The sequence below is a fragment of the Gadus chalcogrammus genome, chromosome 5 (assembly GCF_026213295.1).
Source record: "Gadus chalcogrammus isolate NIFS_2021 chromosome 5, NIFS_Gcha_1.0, whole genome shotgun sequence".
In the NCBI taxonomy this organism is placed as follows: domain Eukaryota; kingdom Metazoa; phylum Chordata; class Actinopteri; order Gadiformes; family Gadidae; genus Gadus; species Gadus chalcogrammus.
The window spans coordinates 12,069,102-12,086,344 of record NC_079416.1 but is presented as its reverse complement, the minus strand read 5'-3'; the positions used below and the strand labels follow the sequence as shown (position 1 = coordinate 12,086,344).

The 17,243-nt window shown below is 44.8% G+C and overlaps 1 protein-coding gene across 1 annotated transcript; it reads left to right on the top strand.

Moving 5' to 3' along the window:
- Nucleotides 1–1,368: 1,368 nt before the first annotated feature.
- On the top strand, nucleotides 1,369–8,414 carry LOC130383149 (synapse differentiation-inducing gene protein 1-like). The gene is made up of 3 exons (XM_056591206.1): nucleotides 1,369–1,872; nucleotides 6,752–6,889; nucleotides 8,256–8,414. The coding sequence occupies exons 1-3, from the start codon at nucleotides 1,369–1,371 to the stop codon at nucleotides 8,412–8,414; spliced, it is 801 nt and encodes a 266-aa protein (XP_056447181.1).
- Nucleotides 8,415–17,243: the final 8,829 nt, after the last annotated feature.

Here is a 17,243-nt window from a genome sequence, read left to right as displayed (position 1 = left end):
TCTCCGTCTAGTCTAGCCGTCCTGGTCCTCCCAGGCACACGCTGCCGAGTTCGGCGTCCGAGACTATGCATATCGACATACAGAAAACTACTTTCCAAAATTGGTCGCTATTGTTCGGTGATCTTTTTTTTATTTTTTTACCAATTGTGAATTTGGACATTGGTGCTCATCCATCGATTTGACGTGAGCCTCGAAGGATGAGGATTGAGGAATGAAGACGTCCGCCGCAGATTCTTATACAACAGGTATGAGCCAAGGTAACAACTGTAATATGCTGACCATTCTGGATATATTTTAGACATTTGGTGTTGTTCCTGACTGTTAGGAGCGCAAGATGTTTTTACCGATTAATTCCAAGAGTGCGACTAGCAATAAAGACTAACTTAAAACATAATAAAATCATCATCAAATCATTCAATTATAAAATGTCATGGAAAGAGAGAGAGAGAAACTATTGAGGGCGTGTATGGCTGTTGATAGTCCAAACTAATTCAGCAATGGCTTGCCGTGTTGGTCCCTGCTGGATCTGTTGTGAACATGCGTGTGTTGCGTTTGTACTTCGGTTTTATCTCAAAAGTGGAGTACGAAAGCAACAAAAAAAAAGAAACAAAGCGATACTTAAAATTGTAGGCCAGGAGATGAAAAGGAATCTGAGACAGCGCCGTGTTGAACCTGTCAGCATCTCGTCACGTTGTCAGAATGGACGAGAGTGCTCTGTTATTATAAAGGCAGTGGAATTGAGCCTTTGCAAATGGTGTCTATATAGGGTCTGGATGGGCTTTTTCCCTGCACGTTATTATTTGCATGTTGATGCTTTTAAGCTGCTTTCCATAACACCTCTAATCACACAAGCACACACACACACACACACACACACACACACACACACACACACACACACACACACACACACACACACACACACACACACACACACACACACACACACACACACACACACACCACACGCGCACACGCACTCTATAAGTTAATGCGGATAGGTTCGAGCTTGTGGTGTTACAAATCCAGTTATGTAAGCGGCAATATATAAACATCCGGCATATGGCGACGTGAGGGCTCAGCCTGTCTCATGCACCACTGCTTAACAATCGCTACTTCCATGGTTGGGTACCATTGGACTCATTCTGTGTAATTTCTCCTGATTAAGCTCATCCTGAACCAGAGTACTGCAGCGGCTCCCCCTGCAGTATATTCTCGATGTCCTCCCCTAACTAATGTGTTGGGGGACTCAGCATCGGTGAGCTATCGCTACGAGGCTCGGAAAGGTCAAGGCTTCTTTCTGTTCCAGGTCCCAGCCTCCTGGATATTTAACCCAGCAGCCGCTTGCCCTCTGGCCCCCCCACCATCATGGAGAGCCTGGCTGAGCTCCAGAACCCCTTGCTGGACAAGACCTCCAGCAGACATGTGGTTCACCACGGCAACTACCACCAGCTTCAGCAGCAGCAGCAGCAGCAGCAGCAGCAGTACCACCGGCAAGGAGACCTGATTGGCTACCTGTACGCCGGCCCCCACAGCCGGCCGGCCCCAACTAAGAGCCAGGAGTTCCTGGACGCCACGTCGCTGCACCTGGCCGTGGAGGCCTTCTACCGGCCAGCGGGCTTCATCCTGTACACCGACAACGTCAGCCTGCACAGCAAGGACTCAGGCCGCAGCGAGAGCTTGGAGACCACCTTCACGGAGGGCAAGGGCCGGGCCCTCACCGACGGGGGGTCCACGGCGGGGGAGGATGAGGAAGAGGAGGAGGAGGAGGAGATGGAGGAACCCGCGGAGGACGGCAGTGGCGCCGAGAAGGAGGTGAAGATCCAGACGGTCTGCTACGACGTCGAGGAGGAACCCGCCCATGAGTACGAGGTGAGGGCCCCGGGAACCCTGCTTTTACTGGGGGGCTTTTAAACCAACGACAACAAAGGCTGCGGATTTAGCAGACAGTGTAACCCAAAGCCACTCACAGTGGCGTCTGAACTACAGGTTGGAGCAGGTTGGGGTTCGGCCTCTTGCTCAAGGGGGCCGTCAGGTGTGTTTTCAGACCTTGGGGATCAAACCCAGTATCTGTCCGTGGGGGGGCTCTACACTGTCCTTTACCCCCAGATCCTCTACTCTTAGACAGGGCGAGGGTATTTAGCATTTTTAATCAATATTTATACGGAGATGAGAGCATATTGATATGTACAGCACCGCATCTGCTTGTAAATTCAAAATCTCTACCGAAGAGCTTAATAGCCGTGCTAAGATTAATTACACTGCGTGGTATGGTAATTTAAGCTATAATACACTTTAATCAAAGATTCTCGAATAAAATTCTCTCTGATGTATTCAAACTTTATGTTGCGAAGAACAATGTTCAGGCATATTTATAGCCATGATTACTAATTAGACAGCAGAGCTCTGCATCATAACGGGACATTGTCTCCTTTCACATTGTTGTGACACCAGTCAGACAATAAACAATCACATTGAATTAATGCCCACCCAACCTTGTTAACGATTTAGGAATTGAGTGGTGCACGCAGTGGGCGTATCTCCATGAAAGACTTTGGAGCTTCACAGACACAGATATAGATATCATCTATCGATATCAGCAAGCTTAATACATCATAATATCACAATAAGCTTAATACATCATCAAGTGTCCAACAGAAAGCTGCACTTCTTCGAGTTATGTTGTTGAGGGTCATCAAGGTGTGCATTAAAGGGACACCCCGAGATTTCTCTGCAATGGCGCTTGATTGTCTGAAATCAAATGCTAACCCAGCAAACGGTCAAAAATTACGCAACTCATCTGATCTGGGTAATACAGCCAAACGCCAATTTGCAGATATCTCGCTGTATCCTATTTAGCATCAGAAAATATTGTTCCATGCGATTCAGTCATTCCATTGTGTCAATATCCTTCTACTCCTTGAAGCCCGTCGAATGGATGGAGTCTAGATTCCCTCAGGTCCAGGTGGCCAAGGCAGGATTTTGGACCACACCTCTGCATTTCTTAGTCTTTTCCATTTGTTCACTGATTATGAGACGTTAATTCACATATTTTTGTGATCAATCTTCCTGACAAGATATTCAACAGGAGTGTAGTTGTAAAGATATCAGGGTTATTTAAGTTTTTCCAAGCCTGTTCTTTTTTTAAATAGCGCTAAGCTAACACTCTCAAGGTTATATATTGAACCTCACTCCCATTTGCACCTTCTTTCTGTGAACACTGTGTTCAGTGCCTTAACACATGCTTACTCTCTGAGTTGATGTGACGCCTGCATGCAACAGCACCATTTGCATCTAGGAGCATCATTTGTTGATGTTACAAATAGGATGAACCGGGCATGGCCCAATATGCATATGATTTACTTACTATGCAAACGATATAGCTCAAGAGGAGAAGAGGTGGGCGGGTCGCGTTGGAACGCAACTTGTTTATTCATGGTCTAATCATCGTGGCCTTCTTAAGGAGGATATAGGCCATGCAGCCAAGCCATCTTCATAGAAAACATTTCAGAGGCAAAGCCATGTTAAACGATTCTCATGCAAGATTTTAAGGGTTCAAAACATGTGTGAAGGGGGCCTGTAAAGAGCCACTCGCATAATACTGAGAAGGCAATTAAAACACTGAAGCGCTCTCATTCCACAGCAATGCTTCATTAGCGTTGGCGACATTTTCAAACAGAATATGAGCCACTCTTCTCAGCGCCGCTCCTCATTTCATTGACTGGTTCGTCTTAAAGATTGGGAGAATGATTCACGTTCGCCTCCCCTGAATGGTCCATTATTTCTCAGTCACTTCAGGTTTGATTGCAATCATTTTAAAATAAAAACCCTACGCCTGATTGTATCGGGATTTATTCTATCCGCCGGGATGAATACAGTTAGGCTTAAGAGCGTGTTGACGACCTGATATAAAGGAAAGAAAACTGTGGCAGCCAAGAGAACCTTTAAAGAAGTGGCGCAAATCTAATTTCATGCAGTGAGACTTGTGAAACACCCCGCACTCCAAGTTGGCAACAGAAAAAGCCAAGCTCCTTAACTGGCCTTGACAATCGCTCCAGCTCCTGTCACTTTGGTTGAAGGCAGATAGATGGAGACGCAGCACTGACTGCCATTAATGCCATAACGAATGCCTTCCCCCACCTGAATAATAAGCAGGGACTCTTTGAGCAGGCTAGTCAGGAATTTAAAGTTTCCACCAAAAAACTGGTGATCGCAACCTAAACTCAAGTTTCAGGTCTGAACTTGGAAACTTTTTCTGCCTGTGTCTCTGGGCTACGGTTATAAAACACAAACATATATCTACAAAACAAACACAGAAAAAAAAGGAATCACTAACCTAAGCACACAAACACTGAATACACTTTTTTATCGCTGCAGGCCCGATTTAGATGAGGTTTAAGCTGCTACTGTCAGGATGTATTGCCAACAGCTACATTTTAAAAGAGAGAAAGAAAGACAGATGGAGAGGAAGAGAAAGCGAAAATCACATTTTCTACTCTAAGTCTAAGGATACAGGCTCTGGCAGATTTTGTTGCTGTTGTTCCTATGTTTGCTTCTCGCACTGTCACAGTGTGCCTTGCACACACAGTTGAGTGGCAGTGACAGAACACAGGGGGATTGTGGGTAATGAGTCCGTAGAGGAGATACCGTTCCAGCATGATTCTAGTGGCAGTAGATGTCTTGAATAATGCTGCCTGTCATCGTGGATTGCGCACTCCCTTGAGCTTTGGTTTTGCCGTCGCCCGTTGACCCTAACAAGGTGATGTTAGCTGGTGGATCTCATTAGTTTTACTATCCCCTTACCTCTCTGCCCCCACACACGCACGCACAAAAACACACTCACGCACGTGCAAGCAGGCACGCACACACGCACACCGTCCGACTGGGACTACCCTGGAAGCATTGCCCTCAGGGTAGTCAGTGGGCTCGCCGTGTACTAAATCATACGATGGAATGAAGGGAGAGAAGAACACTGCAGTCCAGTCCGTGACTGGACTGGCTCATTCAGGCAGAGCCAGGTTTTGCGGAGCTGGTGACAGCTGCTGTTTGGGTGAGTCAGGCAAGGAAGGACTCCAGGTGTTCCCGAACCAGATTATGCCCCAGCGGAGCCACAATCCAATCCAATCAGCCCATAATCACTATTAGAGTCAAGGTTATCATTAAAATGGTTTTCATTACACAGATATTGCCAAATCGTGCCAAAAGGGTGGGATTGGTTGAGGAAAAGTAAAGATAAATTCTTAAAGGTAGATCGTACTAAAATGTCATGTCATGTAAGTGGTTATGCATTGGATGAATTTTAATGTAAGAAAAACAGTACAGACTTGACTGGATTTAAAGGATAACACAAATTAATGTTGGCATTAATCCTCCATCGTCTCCAGCCTGTTTGGATTCGATTAATTGACTATGATTGCAATATAATGTAAACAAACAACAAAGTCAGATTTAGTGTTACTCTCTTACTCTCACGAATCATATTCTATCAGGGGTCCCTCTGAGTGTGTGTAAGTGCATGTGTGTGTGCGTGTTTGTGTCCGTGCGTGTGGGGAGGCCATGTTTATTCAAACCAGCATCTCCTCTGGACACGCCTGGCCCGTCTCCTCTTTAAGAGGCTGTCTCTCCGTGTTGCAGCCTCCCTCGGCAGACATGCAGCATTAAGCAAGCACGGCTTTTAAATGGCCTTCATTAGCCCAGCATCTCTGCTATCTCAGTTCAGCATCTAGGAGGCACCGGGCGCCCCCCCCCCCTCCAGTTACCAGGGTTGACGAGGAGTGTGGGGGGCGCGGGGCCTGGGTTCCCGAGGCAATTCAGCACATTCATGATGCGTCCCTCGCCCCCCCCACTCCTGTCACCTAGCGATGACGGAACAATCTGCTAATCCCTTTTCATCTCTCTCTCTCTCTCTCTCTCTCTCTCTCTCTCTCTCTCTCTCTCTCTCTCTCTCTCTCTCTCTCTCTCTCTCTCTCTCCCATGGGTGTCGACAGAGTGAGGAAATCCTCTCTGGTCGGCTGAGTACACCATGTCCCGGTGTGGTTGGAGGAACGGGGGAAACTGGGCCTGGCTGCTTTATGGGATGTGTGTGTATGTGCGTGTTTGTGTGTGCGTATGTGTGTGTGTGTGCGTGTTTGTGTGTGCGTATGTGTGTGTGTGTGTGTGTGTGTTTTTGTGCATGCTTCTGTGTGTGTGTGTGTGTGTGTGTGTGTGTGTGTGTGTGTGTGTGTGTGTGTGTGTGTGTGTGTGTGTGTGTGTGTCTGTGTGTGTGTGTATGTGTGTGTGTGTGGGAATAGGTGTGTTTGTCACCAATCATGAGCGCAACAAACATTCAATGGGGATGCAGGGACGTCCCAGTAGACCTGAATGCCTTAAAGATGGAGAAGCCATCATATCCAGTGATCGCTGTACTGTAATCAGGGCTATATATGTATCTATATAAATCCATATCTATATGTATCTATATCTATATCGATGTATCTTTATCTCTATATAGATAGAGATGGAGATACATCGATATAGATTAAGATAGAGCTATATGCATAAACATTTACATATATATAGCTATATATATATATATATATATATATATATATATATATATATAAATATAGATAGAGATATGTATATCTACATGACTTACAAGTTCTCCTCACAGATCTACGATCGGTATATGCAAATACTAAGTGCGCCATGCTAAGAACACCGCCGTCTGCCATCCCTCTCACTCTCCCCTGCCTTTCCCTGCCTCCCCCAGAGCGACAGCTCCAGCGACAGTGACAGCGAGGACAACTTCCTAATGCAGCCCCCCAGGGACCACCTGGGTCTGGCTATCTTCTCCATGCTCTGCTGCTTCTGGCCACTGGGCATTGTGGCGTTCTACTACTCGCACAAGGTACAGAGTGTGCCCGGCCCCAGCCTCCATCCATACACATACAGGATGTAGCTTTCATCAGTGTCATTGTGGTACGCATGGGAATGACCCGAGTCATTGAATTAATGAATGATGATAATATGATAATGATAATATTAAATGGTTTGCCTTGACCTAGAGCTGGGGGAGACCATGATTAAATATCTGTTAATATGACATGAGCCTAGATATACCAAAAGTGGAATTTTGTCAGTTTAACCTTGTGATGACCTGTTGGTATTTGATTATATGGAATAGCGTCTTCATGGTGTCAAGGTGTTAATCCTCATAGCTATGAAACACATGAATATAAATATATATATATACCCTATTTCCTTCGCTAAATAACTGTGAGAGTTGCAGGATAATTTCTTCATGAATAAATTATCTGTGTTAATCAGAAGCAAAGGTCAAGTGCATTGATATGAAAGGATATAACAAGCCATTCAAAAACTATTTCCATTGAAGTAGATTTCAACAATTTATCATTCAAGAAGAACTGTATATCAACATCCTTTTATCGGTAAAATATTAATAAATTCAGGTGATAAGAAATATAAAGATGTTTTGTGTTTCCCTTAAATATATGCAATAATTGGCAGGATTAGAAACATTGTTTGAACAAAATTATCATAATATTGGTTCCACCCAGCTCTGCATGGACTTTTCTTGACATTTGTCATGCCCACGAAGCAACTCTAATGACTTTGATATAATTAGGACTCCAGCCTTGCATTGGCAGAAAAAGCAACAACCTGCAACCTTTAAAGAATAATCCCAACCAATTTATCTCAGAGGAGATGCACCATCTCCTCAACTAATTGCAGAAACAATTACCCCGGAAGAGACTATAAAAAATGTGTCAGAGGGATAAATAGATTAAACAGCAATGATATTCTCCTTTTCTTTTTTCTCTTGAGTAAAACAAAACACCCAAACATCCCATTCGTCACTGTCAAGGGATAATGACCTAATTGCCATGGCAACTAATAGCTCCCCAGCAGCCTTTCTCTGTTTTTTTCCTCTTTTAACTGAAGCTTTACACCTACTCAGTCTTTTGGTGCTGTGAGTAATACTAGCTCAAAACCATCTCTTCTTATTTGCATGTCCGTGTGTGCGTTTCTCGTGTGTGTGTGTGTGTGTGTGTGTGTGTGTGTGTGTGTGTGTGTGTGTGTGTGTGTGTGTGTGTGTGTGTGTGTGTGTGTGTGTGTGTGTGTGTGTGTGTGTGCGCGTGTGTGTGTGTGTGTGTGTGTGTCCGTGCGTGTGTCCGTGTGTGTGTGTGTGTGTGTGTGTGTGTGCGTGTGTGTGTGTGTGTGTCCATGTGTGCGTTTGTGTGTTCTACATACAGAGTGGCAAGGCCATTGCTAAAGGGGATTTCTCCCGGGCGGGCGTGAACTCCAGGCGAGCCCTGTTCCTGGCGGCCCTCTCCATCACCGTGGGAGCGGGGGTCTATGTGGCGGTGGTGGTGGCCCTCATGGCCTACCTGTCCAAGCCTGGACACGTATAGCGGCATGGGGGGGGGGGGGGGGGGGGGGTACGGGGGGCTCACCAGCAGACGACAGAGAGACAGAGACAGAGACAGAGACAGAGACATAGACATAGACATAGACATAGAGAGAGAGAGAGAGAGAGAGAGAGAGGGAGGAAGACACAAAAAACACAGACAGACAGACAGACAGACAGACAGACAGACAGACAGACAGACAGACAGACAGACAGACAGACAGACAGACAGACAGACAGACAGACAGACAGAGAGAGCGAGGGAGAGCAAGAGGAAGAGAGAGAGGGGGTGAGAGACAGAGGGCGAGGGAGAGAGGGAGATTATTCTGTGGACGCAGGTGTTAGTGTGGAGGAGAGAGAGTGGACGAGAAAGGAGAACAGACAGGAAGAGTAGGCGAGAGATAACAATAGGAAGAGAGTGGAAGGCAGAGAGAGAAAAAACAGAGAAAGTGCAAGCGATATATAGACAGGAAGAGAGTGAGTGAGAGAGAGAGAGAGAGAGAGAGAGAGAGAGAGAGAGAGAGAGAGAGAGAGAGAGAGAGAGAGAGAGAGAGAGAAAAAGATGGAGGTCAAACGAACGATCCTACCTGTCCTATCTGTCCAGGTAGGACATGAAGGACATGCAGGACATGCGTCTGGCTGTCGGAGCAGCCCCGGACGCCGGCGGAAGAGATCCAACGAGGACAGAGACAGACTCTTGTGTGGACGGAATATCGTTCGGAGCTCATCCCCATCGGTCTGGATACTACTTTTTATTCTTATTCCAAGGACTCCCATTATACCGCCCCGGCATTCCATTATGAAAGATGAAGAGCGCCGACGGACTGGAAAAAAAACACTATCGCACCGGAGAGACTACTTTTGTGCAAAGTCTGTACCATGTACTTACAGCCGCTTGTACCACACAGTGAAAACTATAAACAGACCACTTATCAGCTCCTAGCTCAATGCAGCACCGAGCCCTATTGTGTAACCCCCCGCCCCCCCCCCCCCCATCCCCACACAACCCCCGTGTTCCAGTACCCTACAGTTACCGACGTTAAACGTTTCAATTAAAAACAACCTTGAAAAAGTCCTAGTCAAGTTGTGGTGTAAACGTATATTGGAGAAATATTCATCACATGTAATTACAGTCCATTAACAAAGAGGACAAAGGGCTTAACAGCGGAGGCTGCTGGAGGAAGAGAGGGCGAGGGGGGGATTGGGGGGGGGGGTGGAGGGTGGGGGAGAGGGGGGCGGCAACAAAAGCAATCCAGGAGGCGTACACAAAAGTGATGAGCGGTGATCACAGTGCTCATTTGATGTTTATTGTGCAGCGGGTAAATCTCGTCAATAAATGCGTTTGGCATGATGGTCTGGTTTCCTCTCCCATCTCTCTCTCCCTCTTTCACTCTTTCTTTATTCATTACCCCTTTGAAAAGTGAGGAGTGTTGAGAGAGAGAGAGAGGGGGAGTGAGGGAGAGAGAGAGAGGGATCATTGATTGTGTGCTTATACTGGGCTGTCAGAATGTATTGTTAGGCCGGGATGAGTTATATCGACGCCCTCTGCAGCGGTGTTGGGGGGGGTGTGGGCGAGGGACTGCGGAGCTGGCACGGTTTTGTCTGCCTCTGGCTGGGCATCACTCAGAGCCAAGCCCTCCAGGTGACTTTACCTGCCGTGGCTCCGGGACGTCAAGGAAATATATTAAGAAGTGCCCGTGACCAAGCTCCGATGTCCGAAGAGTGTCCGAAGAGTGTCCGAAGAGTGTCCCAACACAAAACAAATTGGTTCACCGCCTCTGAACAGGGCAGGGTGTTGGGGGAGCTGCCCTCCCAAGGAGAGCACAGACCACACGTCTTCTGTGTTTTTCCTGGCGTCTCTTATGCTGTAGCTTCGAAACTCCAACCCCCCAACCATCACCAACCCCCCCACCACCTCCCCTGAGTCTCCCCTGTATGAAACCCTGAGTCTCCAGTGCATGGACAAACAGTTTGGCTGGGGCCTACGAGGGCCGACGAGGGGCCAAAGTGCTGCTCTTGTCAATGGGAGCCCCATGGCGTGTGCGTGTTGAAGTGGGCCCGCGCTGAGAGGCAGTGCTGCTGCTGCTGCTGCTGCTGCTGCTTGTGTTTTCACTCCCTCAGTAGATGTGAATTTACACCCACGCCGCGCCGCTTACCAAAGCTCGGACTGGCAAAAGCAAAATGTATTAGTCATCACCACCCCCACGTGAATAAAAAATATATAGGCCTAGGTGCGTGTATGTATGTGCGTGCTATGTGCGTGTGTGAGTGCGTGCTATGTGCGTGTGTGAGTGCGTGCATGTGTGCGTGTGTGTGTGAATGCGTGTCTCGGTAGCCTTCCCTAACTGGGTTTTAGAAACCTGTAATGAGCCTCGTATCCAAAAGCAAAAAAGTTTAATGTCACTTGCTGGTCTGTGAGTTTGAGCTAATACCAATCCGAGTGAGGGATCGTTTCCCCTGCGCCCGAGACTGAAGTGAAAACGGGTTCTAGAGGGGAGAACAAAGATGAATGGTCTCAAACAAAGGGCAGGATAGCAGTGCGAAAGGCAGCGGAGAGACAAAAAGACATTAGAGCTGAGCGCTACATTAATAAGAAGCATGATGCACTTGGCTGTTCGCGCCACTGCGAGGCATTTCCACATTCTTATCATTGCTTTGATGAAATACCTGTCATCTGTGCCCCGGCACGGACAACAGCGGCATGCAAACATCGTGTGCGGGAAATACTCTCCCCTCAGCACTTTCCCCGGACCGGCTCACACCAGCTTGGTATTTGGGGAAATTCAAAGGAAACCCAATTTACCCATGAATAAATTGTATTTATTCCATAATGATGTGTGAATACCTCAGCAAAAGGGTAATGATAGGGGGAAGGGAATAGGAAAATGTAATTCCCTGAGACAGTTGTCATCATTAATTCAAATCACCAACATAGACACCACAGACAAAATAGACACAAAGCTATCGCTCTTCAAGCGATAGGTTATACAAATACAGCTTGCTTATAAAAGTGGCAAAACAAAAGTTTAGGTTTTAAAGAATGCAGTTCGAAGCTTCTCAAGAGAGCATTTCTTAAGCTGTGAGGGATCTGAATGTATATTTCATAAATCCTGGAATACTAAATCATCCCACCCATGACAGCTATAAAATATGTAGCTCTCTATCTCAATGTCAACATAAGGTACCATTGTGACGATAGGCGTTCAACCATGATTTTGTAGGGGGGGTTCTCCAGCTTTGTGTTCATAAAACCCAATCCATGAATAATAATTCACCTGAATGCATTAATCAGCATCAATTACCCAATCGAGAGAATAGCACTATCCACACCTTCATCATTATCGCCTACAAATGATGGCATTCCTTAAATACAAAGCAATAAGCGTGCGTTCTAAATATAGACAGAAAATGTATAATGCATTGCGCAAGTCTTCAACGTTAATGAACACTCATGTACTCTTAAAAAATGTATGTCTGTGTACCCGTAATAGAACGGTGTATTGAATAAAAGCAACAGGAGTTGAGGATTTCCGTGTTTGCGGTCAGTGGGACTTGCATCCATATGGTAAAACACAATCCATATGCTTCCAGGCACCCATAGAAGCCTCTTGACAGTGCAGCCTGTGTACATTTATACCGTGGATTATTGAATGGCTCATCTCGAAAAAAGCCCATTTCAAAGAAAGATGACTAAAAGATGACTAAAAAATCCCACAACTGCTGCATACATCTGAAGGACCACAGCTCATTTGGTTCCAAAGTAACAAGAACGATATTGATGTCAACGAGCGCGACATCGATCGACCAGCTGCTTAGAATGAACATAAGGATAATTCATCCATCATCAGTCAATGAAATGATGAGGGAACATAATGGTAATCCATCCATCATGTGTAGGCAATGAATTAATGAGGGTTCATGGGTGACTTTATTGGAAGAGTCCCTGCAATGTAGGATGTAATATAGGTCAGAAAAGGCTTGATTATAAATTATCAGACACAGACACCTGTATATTCAGTTCTTACACCCACCCACATACACAATGAAACCACTATCTGCCCTCGCACCTGTGTCCACAGCATCCTGTCTCTCTCTCTATCTCTTCTTTCTCTCCCACCTGTGACAGCTTTTGCAAACAAACACACTGGCCCCGATAACCACATCCCGACACGTCTTTGGGCCTCCACTTATCTCTGGCGGGAAACAAGCTAGCTGCTGTCTATCTCTGACTCCCTTCAGGGCGGCCTCACGATAACAACAACCTTAACATCCCAGCATTGCTCCAGGCATGTCCCCTCAAATGTAGAAGCCAGTCCTCCTGATAAGACACCAGAGACACGCGTTACAGATGTTAAAAGAATCAGCACAATACAAAAAGACAAACAATGCATGCATTTTGAATTGTGATGCATTTGCCAAATATACTCCTTGGAATATGTGTGGTGCTCTGGAATATCTCAATATTAAGAGGCAATAGAAATGTTAGTCTGACCATGTGACAGTACTGTGTAAAATGTTTTACATATTCCCCAGCCAACTTTAGGTCTTATCTGAATTTGGGAGAACGCATCGGAGGGTACTGAATTAGTGGACTTTATGAGGAGGTTGCGTGGGAACCTGTTGCCATGCAACAGGGTTTTTTTTAACGCAAGGTGAAACTAAACAGGTGAAGTTGCATTACCATAGAACCTTAATTGGATGTAGTAGACCTATCAAGGTGACATTAATCGTCAAAATTAAAATTGCATTTATATTATGTTTTAAAATGATTAAAATATAATATTCTGAGATAAGTGTTTTAAGTACATTCTGTTTATTTATTTTATACATTTTATGTAGGGGTCAAAATGTACCAATACATATAAATGTTCCAAAGTATTGCATTGTTGACATTGCGAGGCAACGCTTCAATGTCAATAAAAAGTAGAAACAGGCATTAAAACAGCTTGATATTAATCCCAACGTGTCAACATAAAGTTTCATAAACGCACTATGCTTCCACTTCATTTCATCTTTAAAAGAACCACCTCACCAACTCAGTAATGTCAACACAACTGCAAAATGTTCACCGACCTCCGCTAATGACCTCGTCCTTTGAAAGGTTAGCTCAGTCACGGCTGCAAATGCAACAAATCACACATGTAACATTAACTGTTACAACCTTATCAAACACGATGTCAAATCTGTAACTTCATATTGACAGACGGTAGCTAGCATTAGCCACAAGCACATGCTTACTTGCTAACGTTACATCCGAACCGACAGAAAAACAAGCCAACGTTAGAGTGCTAATGTTAGCACTAAGCTATTTAGCTCACTTGTTGTCATCGGACCGGAATTTTTGCTATTAGTAGATCAGATCCTCTACACTCTTACCTCACCCTTCTTCTTCGTCGTCGTCGTCGTCGTCTTCTTCTTCTTCTTCTTCTTCTTCTTCTTCTTCTTCTTCAGTTACAATCAATTGACTGGTTGGTTAATGGGCCTCAGAAACGTTGCATACTGAGTAATATCTGCTTAACATGATCCATTAATTGTATATTTTCAGCTGAATAGTGCAAACATATAATTTGTATACACATAGTAATGACAAACGTTTTTTGACAAAACATGGAAGAATTTGAAACGACCACGTCAACCAAATCCAGGTGTACTGTGTGAGGTGGTGTCAGATCTAATGTGATCGGCCATCGTGGAAGTCATGCAACGCTGCTGGGAACGGCCCAGAGTGGTACAGTAATAAAATCAAGCTGTGGGCTAGTGTTGGCCCGGCATTTGGCACTCAAAGTGGCTAGCAGATGGCAGATACGCCGGACCGAACACAGAAACTGTAGCTCCGAGGAGAGGCTGGGCTGAAGTGGACTGCCAACCAAGGCCTGCTGCCGGTGTCAAGCAGCTCATCATAAATCTTCCCCAGACTGGTGGGGATGTGGGGGGAGAGTTGAACTATCAAGAGATAGCTTATATCATTGGTAGATTAGGAAAGAGTGACGGAGAGGGGCTTTGTGGCCCCACTGAGACAAGTGTGTGTGAGACAGCGAAGGTTACTCAAGGACAGCACACACACAGGCGTCACTGTCTTGTAATCAATCATGGGACTGGAGTGGACATGGTAAGCATTATACTTTGAGGAGTATTGACCCACCTTTCCTTAAAAACAAGCCCAGGGCACAGGCGTCGTTATCACGCACACACTCCTCCTCCGTTATACATTGTATGGATTTTCAATCTGCATCAAACTGGTAAACAAGATGAAAGTCAGTGTGAGGGGCTATTATCATTTTACCATCGAAATGAAAAATTGCGAGAGACGTTCAATAGCAATCGACGAAGGGGAGAATTTATTAAATTAAACCCATTGTAATGAGAACTTGCAGCAAATGAAGTGCAAATGAAGGCTTATTTTCCCCAGGCCAGGCGCGGATGATGATGATCGAACTACAGTATCACTTTGGCGAAATGAACCCTGGGAATGAAATCAGCCTCAGTGCCAGGGCGGATCATTAAGCTGTGGAATCAAAGACGTCTCCATCCGCTCCAGGCAGACAGGCCCATCCCCAGACCGACACACCTGAAACACCACTCCCATGACAAACATTTATCAAGAGGTCTTGTCAAAACTCCTGTCATGTTCTTACTGGACATATCAATTAATCAATCAATCAATCAATCAATCAATGTCCATTATTAAACCAGGCAGAGAAAATCATTAAGATTAAAATATATTTTCCAAGAATGAACTGGCCAAGAAGGCGGAACTATGACACAAATGAAGAAAAATAAGGGAAAAAGGGATAAACCCGTGTATATAGTGAGAAGGATATTCAATTTATTTGTCTAGAAATCAAGAGCAAGACTGCCCCCATGTGGCTGTGTGGATGGAGTGGAATGCGCGCAGACAGCTTCCTCTTCAGATATGGGAGAGATCAGTGGGCGGCTCAAGATATTAGCACATACTCAGAGAAGCCTAACAATCGATTACACTGACACATGTGGTCTGTCTGTCTCCCACACGCCAGCCAGCCAGCCAGCCAGCCAGCCAGCCATACACACCACACACACACACACACACACACACACACACACACACACACACACACACACACACACACACACACACACACTTGTATTTGTTTATCTTGTGCTTTTGCCGTGTGTGTGTGTGTGTGTGTGTGTGTGTGTGTGTGTGTGTGTGTGTGTGTGTGTGTGTGTGTGTGTGTGTGTGTGTTAGGCCAAACTAGCCTCACTGCAAGAGGACACTGATTAATAACCTACTCAACAACACCCACTCCCCCCCTCCCGACACAAGACCACACCCCCTCCAGACATCCGTTATAATGCTGTGTGTGTGACTGTGTGTGTGTGTGTGTGTGTGTGTGTGTGTGTGTGTGTGTGTGTATATATATATATATATATATATATATATATATATATATATATATATATATATATATATATTGTATAGATATATTTGTTTACTTTGGCTGTATTACAAAGCAAAAAAAATAATATATATATATATATGTGGGTATATCTATTCTATATTCATAGAAACAAAACAATGTTAGGATTTTTGCTTTGATGATCAAGGTAAGGGCATGCAGAACTTCAGTAGTATTTTATGAATTTGGTATGTAACGCAATTTCTAACCTCGTCCCTCAGGTGCAGGTGGTTGGGATGATTGGACCAGAACATGCCTCCACTGGAAAGCAACTTCTTCTGAGCTGACTAGAGTCTCCAAAAGCAGAATTGCCCACAACAAGACCTTTGATTCGCTGTCATTTAAAGACACAAGTTACATATAAAATTCAATATTATTGCAATAAAGCACTTTAAATCAGGATAAATCTCAGCGTAAAGTTGTGGACGATTGATTTCCTTCTTAAAACAAGATTTCTTCAGAGATTTGAATACTGAGAAAAAGCTAAATAAATAATTAGATAGGCCTACAAAAAAGGTTATCGATCTCATTATGTCGAAACAGAATAGAAACAGTAATCTGACCATGTGACGGGTTCCTTTGCTCCTCGGCTGCAATATCTTTTGTATGCTTTAGATGGCAGTACAACACCACATTTAACCATGGACGGTGTGTTTAACGCCGCCTATCTTCCGCAGTTCTATATAAAACATATTAACTGTACATGGCCTCTCCATACCAGATAACGACACCTATCCCCCAACCCTATACCAGAAAAAAACATGAATTCAATGTTATATAATATTGCATTAGTCAAAACTGTTTTGTTTAAACCTTCGCTGATATCTCTTTGCACAGATTGGGATGATCTTGGGATAGTCTACACCCAGCCTTCTGCCCATCAGAAGGGATAAAGTGAATTACCATCTCACATCCAATGTAAACAGCTTGATCTACTATCATAACCATCCATTTCACGACGCAAAGATTAAAAAGATGTGCAGTTTGATAAATAATCCTCACTCTGCATATGTCTTGGCCTCAATTACTGAATTGTGGGGGCATCCTCTTTTCTGTCAAATCCTGTCGTTTAGTCTCCACGTGGAATACTACTGTGTGCTTGAATAACAATATGGAGCGACATACATGTGGTTATGAGAAACGTTATTTGTATAGGCCTAGTGGGGCACATGAACATTTCAATGGAAGGGGAAAATGACCAATAAACTGGCCTGAGTGGTTTCTGTGGTTTTACGGGTGAATATTACACTTGATGGCTCCTGAGTTGTGATCCCTGGAGTTAATTTCTGAACCTAATGGTTTCTTTGTTTACCGCCTCTTTTAATCCTAAACATTGCTCTGCGTCAAAAATATGGCATGATGTAAATGTGATCATAGCAAACTATCGATGATGA

Coding starts and splice junctions, on each gene's coding strand:
- LOC130383149 (XM_056591206.1), top strand. CDS start 1,369: ATGGAGAGCCTGGCTGAGCTCCAGAACCCCTTGCTGGACAAGACCTCC. Junction 1,873..6,751: donor AACCCGCCCATGAGTACGAG/GTGAGGGCCCCG, acceptor TGCCTCCCCCAG/AGCGACAGCTCCAGCGACAG. Junction 6,890..8,255: donor CGTTCTACTACTCGCACAAG/GTACAGAGTGTG, acceptor TTCTACATACAG/AGTGGCAAGGCCATTGCTAA.